The sequence below is a fragment of the Exserohilum turcica genome (genome assembly GCF_000359705.1).
Source record: "Exserohilum turcica Et28A unplaced genomic scaffold SETTUscaffold_2, whole genome shotgun sequence".
Lineage (NCBI taxonomy): Eukaryota > Fungi > Ascomycota > Dothideomycetes > Pleosporales > Pleosporaceae > Exserohilum > Exserohilum turcicum.
Window position 1 is genome coordinate 1571663 of NW_007360025.1, and position 14167 is coordinate 1585829.

The following is a 14167-nucleotide window of genomic DNA, read 5'->3' on the forward strand; positions in this document are numbered from 1 at the left end:
ATACGGTCCTTCTTCCCTCCGCTGGTCCCTTCACCCGAGTGATGCGCTCCGGGATTTGCAACTCGGTGACGGCTCTGGGATGAGAGCACCAGTGTCAAATGGTGGTGACATGCGGACGCGTTCTGACCGCCTGCCGCTTTGGGTTTAGCCTGTTGCGGCCGCGGAAGTCGCGATTCCCTGTAACTTTTTTCCATTCTCTCCACCCCATCATCACCGTCACAGAGACAAATTGCCCACCATGTCAGCTATTGGTTAGTATCGCACATTAACAAGTTACACACAAGGCATTCGCTGACAGCAGATGCAGGATCTCTTGTCTTCTGCACCGACTGCGGCAACCTGCTTGATGGCTCTGTAGGGCAGCAACAGAATGTAGTATTGACGTGCGGTGTCTGTGGTGCGCACAACAAAGACACATCTTCAAAGACTGTCGTGACAGTTTCCAAACCTACCGCTTTTCCCTCGACTCTGCGCGCGAAGAGATCAGAGGTACAGACCATTTCCGAGGAAGACGTGCAGACGACCAGTGTAATCAACCACCCATGCGAAAAATGCGGAAAGGAACAGGTGCGATACTACACACAACAACTGCGAAGTGCAGATGAAGGAACCACTGTGTTTTACGAGTGCGATTGCGGTCACAAGTATGTGTACTCGCCTACATTCAAGTCTAAGCTGAAACTAACTGCTATCTTACAGATGGAACACAAACAATTGAGTTGGGCTTTCCAGGTACACTGGCCACTTTGAACTCTACATAACCCAAACGCCATGCGCATGCAACGCCCTCCACATTCTAAGCCGCAGCAGCCTGTGGCACAATCGCGTACTCCATCTCTCCGTTCTTCTCGAACTCTGCCATGTCAAGCGCGACAATCACACTGTCTCGCACAACCTGTTCCGGATCGTTCAAGAATTTGCGCAAAGTATCCTCGACACCTTCCTCATCACCCAAACTACCCAGCGCCTCCGCAGCCTCGTGGCGAACCATACTAGCTTCATTTGTGTTACTCAGTGCCTCTGTCAGACTGGGAATGGACGCCGGGTGCGATAACTGTCCGAAAACGAATGCGATCTCATGGCGGAAGAGAGCAGATGGGTCGCTGAAGCCGCGGGCGAGTGCTTGTACAGCTGGGATAGCTGTTGGGAGATCAGGCGGCGAGGAAAGATCGCGCAGGGCGAACATGGCGCGGTAACGCTGGAACAAGGGCAAGGATGTGTCGAGGAGTGTCTTCTCAAGTTCTGGTATTGATGGCTTCTCGGCGCCCTGTGGCAGTGGTGGTGCAGGGTCGATTGATGTAAAGTCGCTAGGTTATGATTAGCAGATAGTGCAGGTTAGAGAATATTTGCAAGCATACCTTTTCTTCAGTTTTTCCTGTCCCTTCTGTAATCCATGGTCCCATTCAATGCGATCAACAGCAATGTCGCACGTTTCCCGCACGACGTCGACCTCCTTGACATCGTCTCTCAACTGCTTCAGCAGATCCAGGCTGCCCTTGTCGCTCAATGCACCCAGCGCTTCGGCAGCCTCATGTCGGCACATCGAGTCTTCGTCCTTGTCTTGCAACACGGCCCTCAGTGGCGCAATAGCAGCATCATGGCCAGACTGGCCTAGACAGTAGGCCAGTTCGTGCTTCAGAAGAGCAGACGGCGAAGTAAAAGCGGCGCCGATGGCCTCGATTGCGGGGACTGTTTGCTCGGTGGGCGGGTTCAGGCCTGCGAGGTACTTCAAAGAAAAGAGAGCACGGAATCGTCGGGCGAGGGGCTCAGACTCCGATGTGAGTATCTTGCGCAGGGTTTGGACCTGGGTTTCTTGCTCTGTGGTAGTCATGTTGGTAACTTGAAAATGAGCGTTTTGTGGAAGAAGACAGGAATCGACAGTGGTCGCCTTCCGACGCGACTCAACTCTTTTTTGGCGGGGGTATAGAGATTTGGTGGGGTCCAAAGCCCATCTGATAAGATCCTCACCGCATCTGCAGACTAGAAGCAAGGCTAGCCTGTTTCGGCTTAGTTTACATGTGACAGCGTGGCAGCGAGGCCCTGTTCCTGCATTATGCAGAACATAGCCAGCCTCCTGGCCTTGTTTTCACAATGACTCTTCGCCCTCCCCTCGGTGTCTTTGACAACTGACGGTGAAAGGCTACCCGCGAGGCAACAAGGAAACAAAGATACCACCTATAGCCTGCTCCACACGCGCTCTAGCCTGCTTCACCATCACCATCACCGCAACACGCCCGCATAACAATAAATGAACGCCTCGACCCCACTCGGTTCATAATTCTGGTATCCTCCTAACCCTCGCACACCCGCCCCACCACCGCGCACGTAGAAGGCACTGCCTGTCTCTCACCATGGCGTTCCTTCGCGGCGTGTCCGATCGCATCTGGAACTATGTGAGCCCTCGCAAGACCCAGCAACGGCGCGACAAGCCCTTCGCCTTCAAAAAGCCTGCAGTCCCCACTCGACCGGCAAATGCGCCAGCCACCCCGCCATCGAGAGAGATGAGTCCAGAGGCGCGTGTCAAGACTTGGGACCCTGAAGCACCAAGCCCTCAATGCGACATTGATGCGACTCTTTTGCCTCCCTCTCCACCCGCCTCAGCCATGCTTTCGGACGACCTGGAAGGCGATACGCTGGTACCTCTGTCGCCCATTGAACCAGGTGAGAAGGCGGAGGAGGGGTCTTCTGCAGATGAGTGGGATGCGAACGAGGAGACCATGGTAGTGGACGACGGAACTTACATGACCGAGCAAAAGAAGATCAATGTCGAAAACGAGCGCAAGAAACGAGATCACCAGGGCCGTGAATTGCGCGATTCTGGCTGGTCCGAGGACGCAGTCTTCCTGTTCCAGAAGCTGGGGATGCGTGGCTTTGAGCCATTGCTTCCCATCTCATGGATTCATGATTTCGAAACTGTACCCGAAGATCTGTTTACCGAAAAACTTGACAAGGCCTTCATCAAGCCTGCGTTTGGCACAGACTACGCCGGTGGGTTCTTCGCTTTCTAGCGCTTCCATTCAGCTTGCTAATTTGAAAAAGCACAATATGCTCTCGATAAGCTTTTCGATCTTGGAGGTTTTGTGCGAGATGCCTGGCACACGCGAGCAAGACGAACTCCGGCGTTCCAGATCGGCAAGGCTGTGAAAGCCTACACCAAATGGGCGATGAAAGACGGCAAAGTTGGACAGCTCTGGTCTCAGCTTCCATTGTTCCAGACCGTCACTTTCTCCCGCCATGTACACCCAAGTGTCGGTGAAGAGAAAATGCTTGAAAAGCTCGGTCGCCTGCACGAACTATGGCACGATGCTTTGAAGATAGACGAAGCCGAGCAACGCGGGGACTGTGATATTCCAGAAGTGCCCACATTGTATGGCATCACGGCATCGCATTCCGTAATGGCATTCGTCAGCTACACTCCAGCGAAAGAAGAGAGGGACCAACCCCAGCTTCGATTGATCGCCATGTTTGATTTCAACAAGGAGGGGTATGATGTCTGGAACTCCCTTGCCATTGCCATTTTTGTCATTCACTGCAGAAATAGGATGATGCAGCTGAGGGAGTGCGTCCCGGAACCGGAAATCATGACTGAGGAAGATCCCGATCTCTGAGCTACGAACACGATATGAAAACACACAAAAAAACCCGGAAACAAGAAGACATGAAGATTGATACGAAGAGATGGAACAAATAATGAAACAAATATGGATAATGGACGACGGATGACGATGTTGAGGGTGTGACGGTTTGCTTCGCGATATACCCCATCACCCCTGTTATGAGCACAATACCCTTTTCACTTTATTTCCTTTGTTATAGAATGTAGGAGGAATGTACCCAGGCCTACCAGAATGAGGGTATTAGGCTTGATGTGCCGGCTTTGAGTGGTTCTACGAACGAAAGCAACCAAAATTGCACGACGGAACGGGTGGGTCGCGACGAGCGCTTTGAACAGTCAAATAAATCTTAGATAGGAAATTCCAGTCACTAGTACATTGGAACTAGTCCTCGATGCCGTTACCCGTGGGGCTAAACATTGAGCTAGGATCTGGCGGACAGAACGTCACCAACATCTCGATCTCAATCTAACACTAAATTCTACGTCATAGATCTCCATACCACGGGAACCGATTCCCCTAGCAGATATCCACGACGATAAAGCGATGGCCACTGCCATGTATTTCCAAGAGACATCAAGCTTTTTATTTCTTGGTATTTTATCCAGGCCTAAAACATCAATTACTGGCCTTGATCCTTTCGTTTGCAATGTCGCGAATACGGTTACCACGCGCCTTCCGCTCTCCAGCGCAAATCAATGAAGAAGAGGGTACAAACGGCCACCCTGAGACCATGCGCAGGAAAACCCCACCCAACGAAGCCGAAGATGGTGACGATAATGAAGAGAAATCTAAAGAACCTAGTACAGAACCCGTAGGCTTCTGGCATCCAGACCTCCGGCAAGTCCGCAACCGCGCGTTTGCAAAATGGACCATTACGACAGCCTTTCTCATGGGATTTATCCTCGCCGTACTTTCTATATACTGGGGTGTTTTCTTCAAGGTGGAGAACAGAATCAGCCACTTGTTGGTCTATGTGGTTGATATGGATGGCGTCGCGCCATACGACAACACCGGGAACGCGCCATTTGTCGGCCCAACGATTACAAAGCTCGTACAGCAACAATTGAGCAGCAATCAGCCAACACTCGGATGGGGCATACTTCCAGCATCCGAGTTCAACAACGATCCGATGCAAGTCCGGGAGGCAATCTACGAGTGGGATGCCTGGGCCGCCATTGTCATCAATCCAAATGCAAGCGCGTTGTTGTACACTGCCATTGCGAGTGGAAATTCCTCATACGACCCTCTTGGTGCGTGCCAATTGATATACCAGGACGCAAGAGACGATACGAATTGGTTTGATCTTATGCTCCCAATCATCAGCTCTTTCATGACGGAAGCACAGAGCATGGTTGGCAAGCAGTGGGCACAAATGGTGCTACAGAACGCCAGCAACCCATCGGTACTATCGAATATGCAGAATGTGCCGCAGGCAGTCAATCCCGCGATTGAATTTTCCGAATACAATCTTCGGCCGTTTTTTCCTTACACCAGCATCCCCGCTGTATCTATCGGCCTCATTTGTAAGTATCACCAGCACCAACTCCTCTTTGTATAACTACAATGCTGATGGCCTGGTGCTAGATCTTATCATCATCTCCTTTTTCAGCTTCTCGTTCTACATGCCCATCCACATGCAATACGTCACGCCTACCAACCACCCGCCGCTCAAGTTTCCCCAGCTGATCGTCTGGCGCTGGTGCGCCACCATATCCGCCTACTTCATGCTTTCCCTCGCCTACTCTTTTGTCAGCCTGGCTTTCCAAATCAACTTCTCAAACACGAACTCCATAACCAGTCATACCCAGGTCACCATCCAGAGCGAGGGAAACCCAGTGGCTTTCGGCCATGGCACGTTTTTGGTGTACTGGATGTTGAACTTTTTTGGCATGATTGCACTGGGTATGGCGTGTGAGAACGTCGCTATGGTTGTGGGTATGCCGTGGATGGGCCTGTTTTTGATCTTCTGGGTTATCACAAACGTTTCTACTTCCTTCTACGATATCGAAATCGCACCTGGGTTTTATAGGTGGGGGTATGCATGGCCCTTGCATTCTAGTAAGTTCTTCCATCTCCTTTGATTCTCAGCCTTGCGCGTTACCATGATGTTGCGGTAGATCTGACACCGACTATAGTTGTCGAAGCAAGCCGCTCAATTCTCTTCGATCTGCACTCGCGTCTTGGTCTGGATTTTGGTATTCTCATCGCGTGGGGAGCAGTAAACACGCTTTTCTTCCCTTTCTGCTGTTATTTCATGCGGTGGAAGCAGCAGAAGGGCGTGCACGAATACTGGCCTCTGGATTAAAACCGCTCCTGTGAGGTGACAGGGGGTATTCACAGTTGGCTTTTATGGGGTAATAATTGAGCAGATCATCCAATTATACGATACTCGATGCGCCGCATATAGATTGTTTAGTATTTAGTCTGTTGATGTGGGGTCAACACGTCATATACAATTAGCATGTTGGGATGAGTTCCAGTTTTATCTTTAGTGTCCATATCTTGGCAGATGGAGTCGAACCTGAAGGTATGTAGGTACTGACAACGGTTGATGGGGAGTAAGGGTAGAATAGCATCTATGTCATGAACGATGACGTTCTATTCCTTGTTTAAAGAATATGGCGGAATGAACTGTAGATTATATGAACTGACAGAAATATCTAACTGAAACCAGCATATCGGTTTGCAATGACACTGCTTGAATTGGTAAGGCTGAGCCGGAGGGGAGAGCATGGGTGAACCATGATATACCCCAACCAGCTCTAGTCCCAAACAGGCATGGTACTTGTTGGACCCAGTGTATCCTCCCCACCCCTCCACCTTACGGCATCGCAACTCACGTGAATGATGACTTTTATACAACGTCTTCGTTTCGATATCCCTTTCCATCTCAACACTATCTCGCCAAGTATTCACAAACACAAGCATGCCTCCCACAGCCCCATCCACATACCCCCGTCCAGACTTCTTCCGCGAGAACCTATCCTGGCAATCGCTCAACGGGCCCTGGTCATTCCTCTTCGATGACAACGACGTCGGCTTAACCCAGGGCTGGCACTTGACCCAACTCCCAGACAAGGTCACAGTGAACCCCACCAAGACCAACAGCACCGAGAATACCGAGGCGCACAGCATCACGGCCAAGATCGCGGCTGGCACCCAGGAGCTACTGCAAGGCAACCAGTTCAAAAACGAGCATACTGTGCATGAGAAACGCGGCATTCAAGTTCCGTTTGTTTTCCAGTGCCCTGCCTCGGGGATTGGGGAAAAGGGCGTGCACGAGGTGTTATGGTACGAGCGAGAAATTGACGACCCAAGACCTGAACAGGGCAAGGCCGCTGGCGATCTTGTCCTGCTGAGGTTTGGGGCCGTCGACTACGAGGCCAAGATCTGGGTCAATGGTAGCTTTTTTGGTGGCCATCGCGGCGGACATGTGCCGTTCGATGTGGACATCACCGATGCTTTTGCAAAGGGGAAGACACAGCGGCTGACGGTGCGCGTGTTTGACTCTGCTCATGATCTGACACAGCCTCGTGGCAAGCAGTACTGGAAGGCACAGCCTGAGAGCATCTTCTACACACCCAGTGGAGGCATTTGGCAAAATGTCTGGCTGGAGTCTGTGCCAGCTGTCAGGCTTGGAGATGCGAGTGCAGGCACTCTGATCCGAAGCAACGACATTGAAAGCGGAAATCTGGAAGCCAGCATCAAAGTTCTCGGAAGACCAGCTGGGCACGAGTACAGTGTCGAGCTCGAGGCCAGCTTAGGCGGTGTTCTCATCAGCAAAACGGAAAAGACTGCGCTGCCACGAGACTCGGACACTGTCGCTCTCAAGACGAACTTGCGTCTGTCCGATTCCCAAGTCTCCCAATTACCACAGCATCTCACTTCTGGTGCTCCACCGTCCAACCCCAAAGCTTGGCTCAACAACCTCGCCCTGTGGTCTCCCGACCACCCAACCCTATACGACCTAACCATCCGTCTTTACACCTCTTCTCTCGGCACGCCCGTCGATACCATTCACACTACCACGGGCATGCGCTCGCTGCACTGGGACAAATCGACATTTCGCCTCAACAACCGGCCATACTTCCAAGCCCTCTTCCTAGACCAAGGCTACTGGCCCACCACCTTCATGACGCCGCCGAGCCCCTCCGCCCTGAAACTCGACATTGAGCTCGCGCAGGAAATGGGCTTCAACGGCTGCCGCAAGCACCAGAAAGTCGAAGACCCGCTGTTCCTCTACTGGGCCGACCGCCTGGGCTTCCTCGTGTGGGGCGAAATGGCAAACGCATATGCTTTCTCCGAGGCCTACGTCGAGCGCATGGATCAAGAGTGGCGTGAAGCCGTGCTGAGAGACCGCAATCACCCCTGCGTTGTGGCGTGGACGCCAGTCAACGAGTCGTGGGCGTACACGGATCTGCACACGAGCAAGCGGCAGAGAGACCACATCCGCAGCTTGTACTATGCGACCAAGGTGCTCGATCCCACGAGGCCCATCAACGATAATTGTGGCTGGGAACACGTGGTGACGGATTTGACTACGTTCCACGACTACGCTGATGTCGAAGAGTTGACAGCCACGTGCTCGTCGCTAGACGCCATTATGAAGAAGCAGGCGAATCGGCCGACGTTTCTGGCGCCGATTGAGAGTCTGGCTGATCCGGGGTCAAAGCATACGCCTGGTGCGCCTGTTATCTGCACAGAGTTTGGTGGTGTCAACATTGCACGCTCGGCTGCTGGTGGAGAAGGCGATGGGAGTAGGGACTGGGGTTATACGACTGCTTCAGACCCCAAGGATTTGCTGAAGCGTATTGAGAAGATGATCGCGGGAATCGTCGATGGAGGCCATTGCTGTGGCTTTGTCTACACACAGCTTACAGATATCGAGCAGGAAGTCAACGGAGTGTACACGCCGGACCGGAAAGAGAAGCTGGATGCCGCCGAAGTCAAAAAAGTGGTTGATGGAGTAATGGAAAGGTATGCACGGATGCACAGCCAAGGGTGAAGAAGGTCAAAGCGTAAGCCCAGAAAGATCAACCAAGATGAATAAAGTGTAAAAGTTGATGTGTAACGTCGTGATATTTCGCCCGAATACCTTCTGGTACTCTCGTGATATCTGACTATGTAGCCATGTCCCCCCATCTGAATGAGCTTCGGCTCTGTCGGCGATGGTCAATGTTGAATTCCTCCTCTTCATATATCGCATCGTCATTGGAATATGTCCAATGACGTTGTGCGACAGAACAGACTCCGACCATGCTATGGAATGAGGCAGGACGCCGAACGCGCATATCGCTATGCAACGAGCGAGAAAAGAGGAACACATGCTCTCCGAGATGCGTGACAGAAAAAAAACATGCCAAGGGGTATCGTCCGTAGGAAAAACCAAGTAACTCCGCCACTATGCTGGATGCAAGTCAAAGCAATTCAACCGCCGTATCGTACTCCGGTTCTTGAGTATCGCAGACTCTCTTCCTCTATCCGAGGGGGCTGGCGTCCGCCGGGTAATGGAATGTAATCATAGGCTGGAGGAGCGCGACTTTCATAAGCCCTGGCGCTACGCACATAAGCATGAGATGGCTCATTAGCTGGTACTTCATAGTGTGGCCCTCTCACATCGCGCGCAGGCAGTCGGTGGGGCGCAGCAGGAGCATACACGTATCCACGAGGGTCGGCATCTGCAACGGGTCGTGGAGGTGCATAATGACCTCTGCCACCATTGGGAGGGTCATAGGGGCTGCTGGTTAGATCAATAACATGCTCTGGAGGCGGTGGCCGTAGAATGCTGGGGGGACCAATTCGCTGGCTCAGATGCGGTTCAGGCGGTCCGTTGTGATAGGTCGCAGAATGGACGTCTTCATGGTACATGGGCCTCTGGCGTTTGGGATACTGCTCCGCCTGGGGATCTCTTCCATCGGCGAAAGAATCAAAAGGCTTACGCTTTGGTGACTGTACCTCGTTGTAGTGCCTATCTGGCGCGTTGTGGCCCTGCAATGTTTGATTTCTGTTCATATTACGTCGTGGTGAAGTCAGATCAACTGTCTGATGCTCAACAGAAGGGAGCACCACATCTTGATCAGACGGGTTTCTCTTGTTGATGAACGGTCTTTCGTATGTACTAGACCGATAAGGTGCGGGACGTATACTTGATTCTCGCACGTGTTGAGGCGGGGGAGGCGGTGGCCGATCATATTGCCGCACGTGGTCATCTCTTGGTTCTTGTATCGGTTGTAGCTACACGTGTCAGCCTAAGGTCGGGAACAAGGAAGGGGACACCGGCATGTCAAGCTTAAAGAGCGTGACCTTGTATGACTCACTTTATACAGGCGACCGTTAATTTCTTGCACGATAGGCTCAGCCAGCCTTGCTCGTCTACGGCGGTCAGTGGAGTTGCAAAGTCAGAATTCATAGCACCTTACTTATCGTGCACATGGTTCATGCTGTAGCGATATGCATCGGCATGGGGTCCTAGGCGTGGTTCAGAGTTTAGTGATGCTCGCACAGGTGGAGGCGGTGGTTGCTGTGAGAACGGCTGGACATGCGAAAGGAGGGGCATGGGACCTGATCGTGAAGGTACAGGGTGGCGCTGAAGAACAATGGTTCTTCTTGGCACTCCTCTCAGGTCATTACGTGGGTAGTTAGCATGAAGTTCAGGTTGCAAATCGCGCGCGGTAGCACGACTAGAAACAATTTCCATGCTTTGTTCACGTTCATCAGGCGTGGATGTGGAACCCTCTTCGCTGCTGGCCTCTTCGTCGTCATCAAGCACAATGACTTCACGAAAGGTCTCTTCCAGCTCATGGCTTTGCTCGCCGGCTTCGTCGCGCCACTCTTTAAGCTTAGCAAGCGAGACGCTCTCGACCTTGGATCGAGCTTCCATCCAGCCGCCGCTTTTGAGCAGCTTGTCGTAATCTGTGTATGTGTGGCGAATATGTGCGACAACTGCAAGCTGCACTCTACGAGCCAAAGACAGTTCTTTGGCATTACCTACCCGGTTTGTCCCTTCCTCGAATGCATGGGTAACGATGGCTTGCAAGTCGTCGTCGGGAATCTTGGGAAACATTTCTCGGACAGCGCCATGGATGTAGCCCTTGGTCTCCTTGTCCGTGGCAGGACCTCCCTGTTTGACCTGGCGCGAAGAGTAGTCCTCGAAGCGCCTGGCAATCCAGTTGGTCCTGTCACCGTCCTTGGCTTTGCGAAGGCCGTGATTTTCATCATATGTATAACCGAACTTGCTACAGGCGAGGTCGATGATTTGCAGGGGGAAATGATGCCCAACTCGGTGGACATGGTGCGACAGCTTCTCCGGGTCGGAGTGCATCTTGTTCTTGGGCTTGGCCTGCGAGTTTGTCAGTCGGGACAAACCTTGCTACCGACGGTTGCTCGAAACGCCTACCGAAACAATGTGTACGTCGAGGTTGCGCTGGCGGCACTGCTCCTTGCACCATTCCGTAAACTCGGGATGGCCAGCCGGAATGAAGCCGAAGCCAGCGGGCGCGTTGGAGGCATATGTCAGCTACGCTGATGTTAGTATAATGCCAAAACACCAATAGCACATCGCAGACGGACGATGGAGTGCAGCTTCTTCTTCTCTTGCGTGACGGCTTCAAGCACAATCTTGTACGGCTTCTTCTTCTTGGCGACGGCGCGCGGCTGATCAAGCATGCCGCTGCGCTGTGGCGCATATTGCGGACGCGCATGGTGTATTCTGGTCATGACGCTGGTGTTCAAACAAAATCATCGAGGCCACAGCGAACCGTGGGAGAATGAGCCGCTTCTATGACTGAGTCCCAGTATGAACGGAGCCTGAAACTGCGGGATTAGCAGCGGATACGATGAACGAAGCAGTCACAAAGGTGTGCAGAGGCCCGGCAATGCGGGCTTTGTATCTACAGGCCCCGATCGATGCAAAGGCACAGGCGGAGGCGTTGAGTGGCGAGAGGTATGGAAAGAGGGAACAGGAGCGGGCCAGGTTTGTGCAACGCGGGCGGCTATGGGCGCCGGCGCCACTTTTCTCCGATGCCCGGCCATGCCAAGTTCCCAGTGCCAGCGCAGGGCACGTGGCGTCACCGTGGCCACCATGTCCCACCAAGCAGTCATACACGCGTATAGACACTTGTACCGGCATAGCCTGAGGGCCATCCAGTTCTCCAAGCCTGCCCGGTATACGCTGCGTGATCGCCTCCGCCTGGCTTTCCGCAGAGGCAGTGCCGCCGAATATGAGCCCGACAAGGTGCTCAACACGCTGGAGTTTCTCCGCCATGCCACGAGAGAGAACGGGTTGGAGCACAAAATAGTAAAGAACCTGTTGTTCGTATGGTGGGTGCAGAGTAACGGCGGCCGCGCAAAACACAAGACGAAGGCTCAGTATGTATCCTGCCCCGCGCAAAGCCTAGCCCCTCAGAAGGCTGACTGGTCAGGACCCACGAGGAGCTCGAGATCAAGACGACTGCATACGACACCTTCAACCACAACATCCGCATGCTGAATGAGAGTATGGGGCTATGTCTGCCAGCGACGACAGTTCGCGATCCTAGTTGAGTTTACTCGAAATCATTGCAGAGCGCCGGTTTGCCGCGCGCTAGACGACGCAGCTCACATGAAGTCGTCGAGGAAGTTCTCGTCGCGGTTCTGGTTGCTGTTCTCCTCCAAATTCTCCTCCGTCATGACATCGTCATAGGCGTGGTCTCTGCGCCATGCGAGCTCCTTGCGCTCTTTGGCAATGCGTGCTTCCTCTTTCCTCTGCATGAGGTTAGTATTGGTCTGAATATGCCAACGTACAAAGACAGCGCTGGAGTGACCGACAAGATAGCAGCACGGAGGTAGTTGAGGGTAAATGGGCGAGGGTAGCAAGACGAAGAAACGTGTAAAGCACAGCAATTTTTGCAAGCATGTATTTGCAAGAGACAGCGCATGCTGTGCGGATACCCCAATCAGCTGCGATGAGGAAATAAGAAATTCACATACCTTTGCCTGCATTGCACCCTGCTCGCGCTTCCTCAGCTCTGCGCGCCTCGCCTCCCGCTCCTCACACAGATCAGGAAACCTCTCAACCTTTGTCTTGTTCAGACGATTGACAATGGCATTCTCCCTCTTCTCGATATGTATGCGCTTGACCTGGACACCTATTAATAGACAACAATAGAAAAAATTACTGCAAACTCACCTTGCGCTGATCCTTGAAGCCAACCTGCCCCACAGCCATACTCCCATCCTTCTTCAAATTACTCCAAGGCGTATACACAATGGTAATGTTGTCCTTCTTGTTGCCCTCGATACTGTTCGCCTTGGTCAGTTGCGCACAGTCGACGAGTAAGTCGTTGGTAATTTTTTCCCAGTCCTCGCCCTCTGGCAGACGGACGTAGACGTGGGCGGAAGACAGGTTGTCCACGTGGAACCAGACATCTTCGTCCCAGCCGTACTTGATGAGCTCTTCATCTGTTGAACGTTAGCAAAATAAAAACCCGTGTAATAATGCAACCCGCCAGAGTGGCAAGGCATGCGTGTGTGTGTCAATGCATAGATTCTTACTTTCGACCTTGTCTTTGCCGACGTATATGAAGGCTGCTGGAGACACGGTACTTGACGAGAAATAGTACACCATGTTGACGCGTTAGATGGTTGTGACTATGGAATGCGAGATCAAGTCGCAGGTCAGATTGTTGCGCTTAGTGGTCAATTTGGCAAGCACGTGTGGGGTCTACCAAGTACTAGTGTGGGTGGTCAATGCGTGCAACGGGTCAGACAATGCAACACCCCCTGCATCTCCCAAAGTAGAACCCACCAATTTCAAATCCCCACAACTCCACCACCATGACAGCTATCGAAAAAGCGCTTGCGGCAATCAATTCGCAAGGTCTAGAAGGACAAATCTCGTACCGTACAGCTGCAAAAATATATGGTGTTGCGGCATCAACTTTAACGCGTCGCCACCAAAACAAAACGCGGTCGCGTGCAGCCGCTGCACACCCACGACGACTACTCTCACCACAACAAGAGAAATACCTTGTCCAGCACATAGAAAAACTCTCTAAGCGTAGTACTCCACCGTCCTAAGAGATAATTAAAAATTATGTTGCCAATATTGCAAAAAGACAGCTATCTAACAGCTAGGTTACAAGATTTCTTCGGCGGAACAGAGAGAAAATTATCACCAGAAACACCGCCGGCATCAACCAAAACTGCAAAAAAGCTGACGATTTTAAAGATTACTATAATTACTTCCGTCTACTTCACGATTATATCAAGAAATACGATATCCAGCCGCAAAATATCTATAATATGGACGAAAAGGGCTTTCTCCTTAGTGTCACTTTAAGGACCAAAAGGGTGTTCTCTAAGAGACTTTAGGATAAAAAGAAAGTTCAAGCAGCTATTAGAGACGGCAGCAGGGAGTGGATAACAACTTTAGACTGTATTTGTGCTGACGGGAGCTGGATATCGCCTATAATAATCTTTAAGGGCAAAGCTAGACTTCGAAACAACTAGGTAGAGCACCTAGATCCTTCCCAACACTAGATGTTTTTTGCTACTAGCGACTTGGGCTAGAG

General features: G+C 52.0%; 7 protein-coding genes across 7 annotated transcripts; 4 read left to right on the plus strand and 3 right to left on the minus strand.

The window, feature by feature from the left end:
- Positions 1–238: 238 nt before the first annotated feature.
- SETTUDRAFT_19466 (uncharacterized protein) lies at positions 239–718 on the plus strand (the record flags this gene model as incomplete). Its single annotated transcript, XM_008026726.1, has 3 exons — positions 239–251; positions 308–644; positions 700–718. 3 exons carry the CDS (start codon positions 239–241, stop codon positions 716–718), a joined length of 369 nt encoding a protein of 122 aa, XP_008024917.1.
- A 78-nt stretch (positions 719–796) lies between these two features.
- SETTUDRAFT_153711 (uncharacterized protein) lies at positions 797–1831 on the minus strand (the record flags this gene model as incomplete). The annotated part of the gene is made up of 2 exons (XM_008027305.1): positions 797–1307; positions 1359–1831. 2 exons carry the CDS (start codon positions 1829–1831, stop codon positions 797–799), a joined length of 984 nt encoding a protein of 327 aa, XP_008025496.1.
- Positions 1832–2250: 419 nt separating this feature from the next.
- Positions 2251–3714, plus strand: SETTUDRAFT_178867 (uncharacterized protein). The gene is made up of 2 exons (XM_008027306.1): positions 2251–2988; positions 3040–3714. The coding sequence occupies exons 1-2, from the start codon at positions 2352–2354 to the stop codon at positions 3606–3608; spliced, it is 1206 nt and encodes a 401-aa protein (XP_008025497.1). The 5' UTR covers positions 2251–2351; the 3' UTR covers positions 3609–3714.
- Positions 3715–4263: 549 nt separating this feature from the next.
- On the plus strand, positions 4264–5922 carry SETTUDRAFT_153713 (uncharacterized protein; the record flags this gene model as incomplete). The annotated part of the gene is made up of 3 exons (XM_008027307.1): positions 4264–5140; positions 5202–5675; positions 5753–5922. 3 exons carry the CDS (start codon positions 4264–4266, stop codon positions 5920–5922), a joined length of 1521 nt encoding a protein of 506 aa, XP_008025498.1.
- A 621-nt stretch (positions 5923–6543) lies between these two features.
- On the plus strand, positions 6544–8622 carry SETTUDRAFT_89412 (glycoside hydrolase family 2 protein; the record flags this gene model as incomplete). The annotated part of the gene is made up of 1 exon (XM_008027308.1): positions 6544–8622. The coding sequence occupies one exon, from the start codon at positions 6544–6546 to the stop codon at positions 8620–8622; it is 2079 nt and encodes a 692-aa protein (XP_008025499.1).
- A 67-nt stretch (positions 8623–8689) lies between these two features.
- Positions 8690–11531, minus strand: SETTUDRAFT_163052 (uncharacterized protein). Its single transcript, XM_008027309.1, has 5 exons — positions 11187–11531; positions 11014–11133; positions 10037–10956; positions 9935–9989; positions 8690–9851 (listed from the first exon to the last, which is right to left on the minus strand). Exons 1-5 carry the CDS (start codon positions 11331–11333, stop codon positions 9045–9047), a joined length of 2049 nt encoding a protein of 682 aa, XP_008025500.1. The 5' UTR covers positions 11334–11531; the 3' UTR covers positions 8690–9044.
- Positions 11532–11933: 402 nt separating this feature from the next.
- Positions 11934–13245, minus strand: SETTUDRAFT_163053 (uncharacterized protein). The gene is made up of 4 exons (XM_008027310.1): positions 13149–13245; positions 12784–13055; positions 12585–12734; positions 11934–12359 (listed from the first exon to the last, which is right to left on the minus strand). The coding sequence occupies exons 1-4, from the start codon at positions 13219–13221 to the stop codon at positions 12213–12215; spliced, it is 642 nt and encodes a 213-aa protein (XP_008025501.1). The 5' UTR covers positions 13222–13245; the 3' UTR covers positions 11934–12212.
- Positions 13246–14167: the final 922 nt, after the last annotated feature.

Coding starts and splice junctions, on each gene's coding strand:
- SETTUDRAFT_178867 (XM_008027306.1), top strand. CDS start 2,352: ATGGCGTTCCTTCGCGGCGTGTCCGATCGCATCTGGAACTATGTGAGC. Junction 2,989..3,039: donor GTTTGGCACAGACTACGCCG/GTGGGTTCTTCG, acceptor AATTTGAAAAAG/CACAATATGCTCTCGATAAG.
- SETTUDRAFT_163052 (XM_008027309.1), bottom strand. CDS start 11,333: ATGACCAGAATACACCATGCGCGTCCGCAATATGCGCCACAGCGCAGC. Junction 10,957..11,013: donor TCGACGTACACATTGTTTCG/GTAGGCGTTTCG, acceptor ACAAACTCGCAG/GCCAAGCCCAAGAACAAGAT. Junction 9,990..10,036: donor ATGAACCATGTGCACGATAA/GTAAGGTGCTAT, acceptor TGACCGCCGTAG/ACGAGCAAGGCTGGCTGAGC.
- SETTUDRAFT_163053 (XM_008027310.1), bottom strand. CDS start 13,221: ATGGTGTACTATTTCTCGTCAAGTACCGTGTCTCCAGCAGCCTTCATA. Junction 13,056..13,148: donor CGGCAAAGACAAGGTCGAAA/GTAAGAATCTAT, acceptor AACGTTCAACAG/ATGAAGAGCTCATCAAGTAC. Junction 12,735..12,783: donor GCTTCAAGGATCAGCGCAAG/GTGAGTTTGCAG, acceptor ATAGGTGTCCAG/GTCAAGCGCATACATATCGA.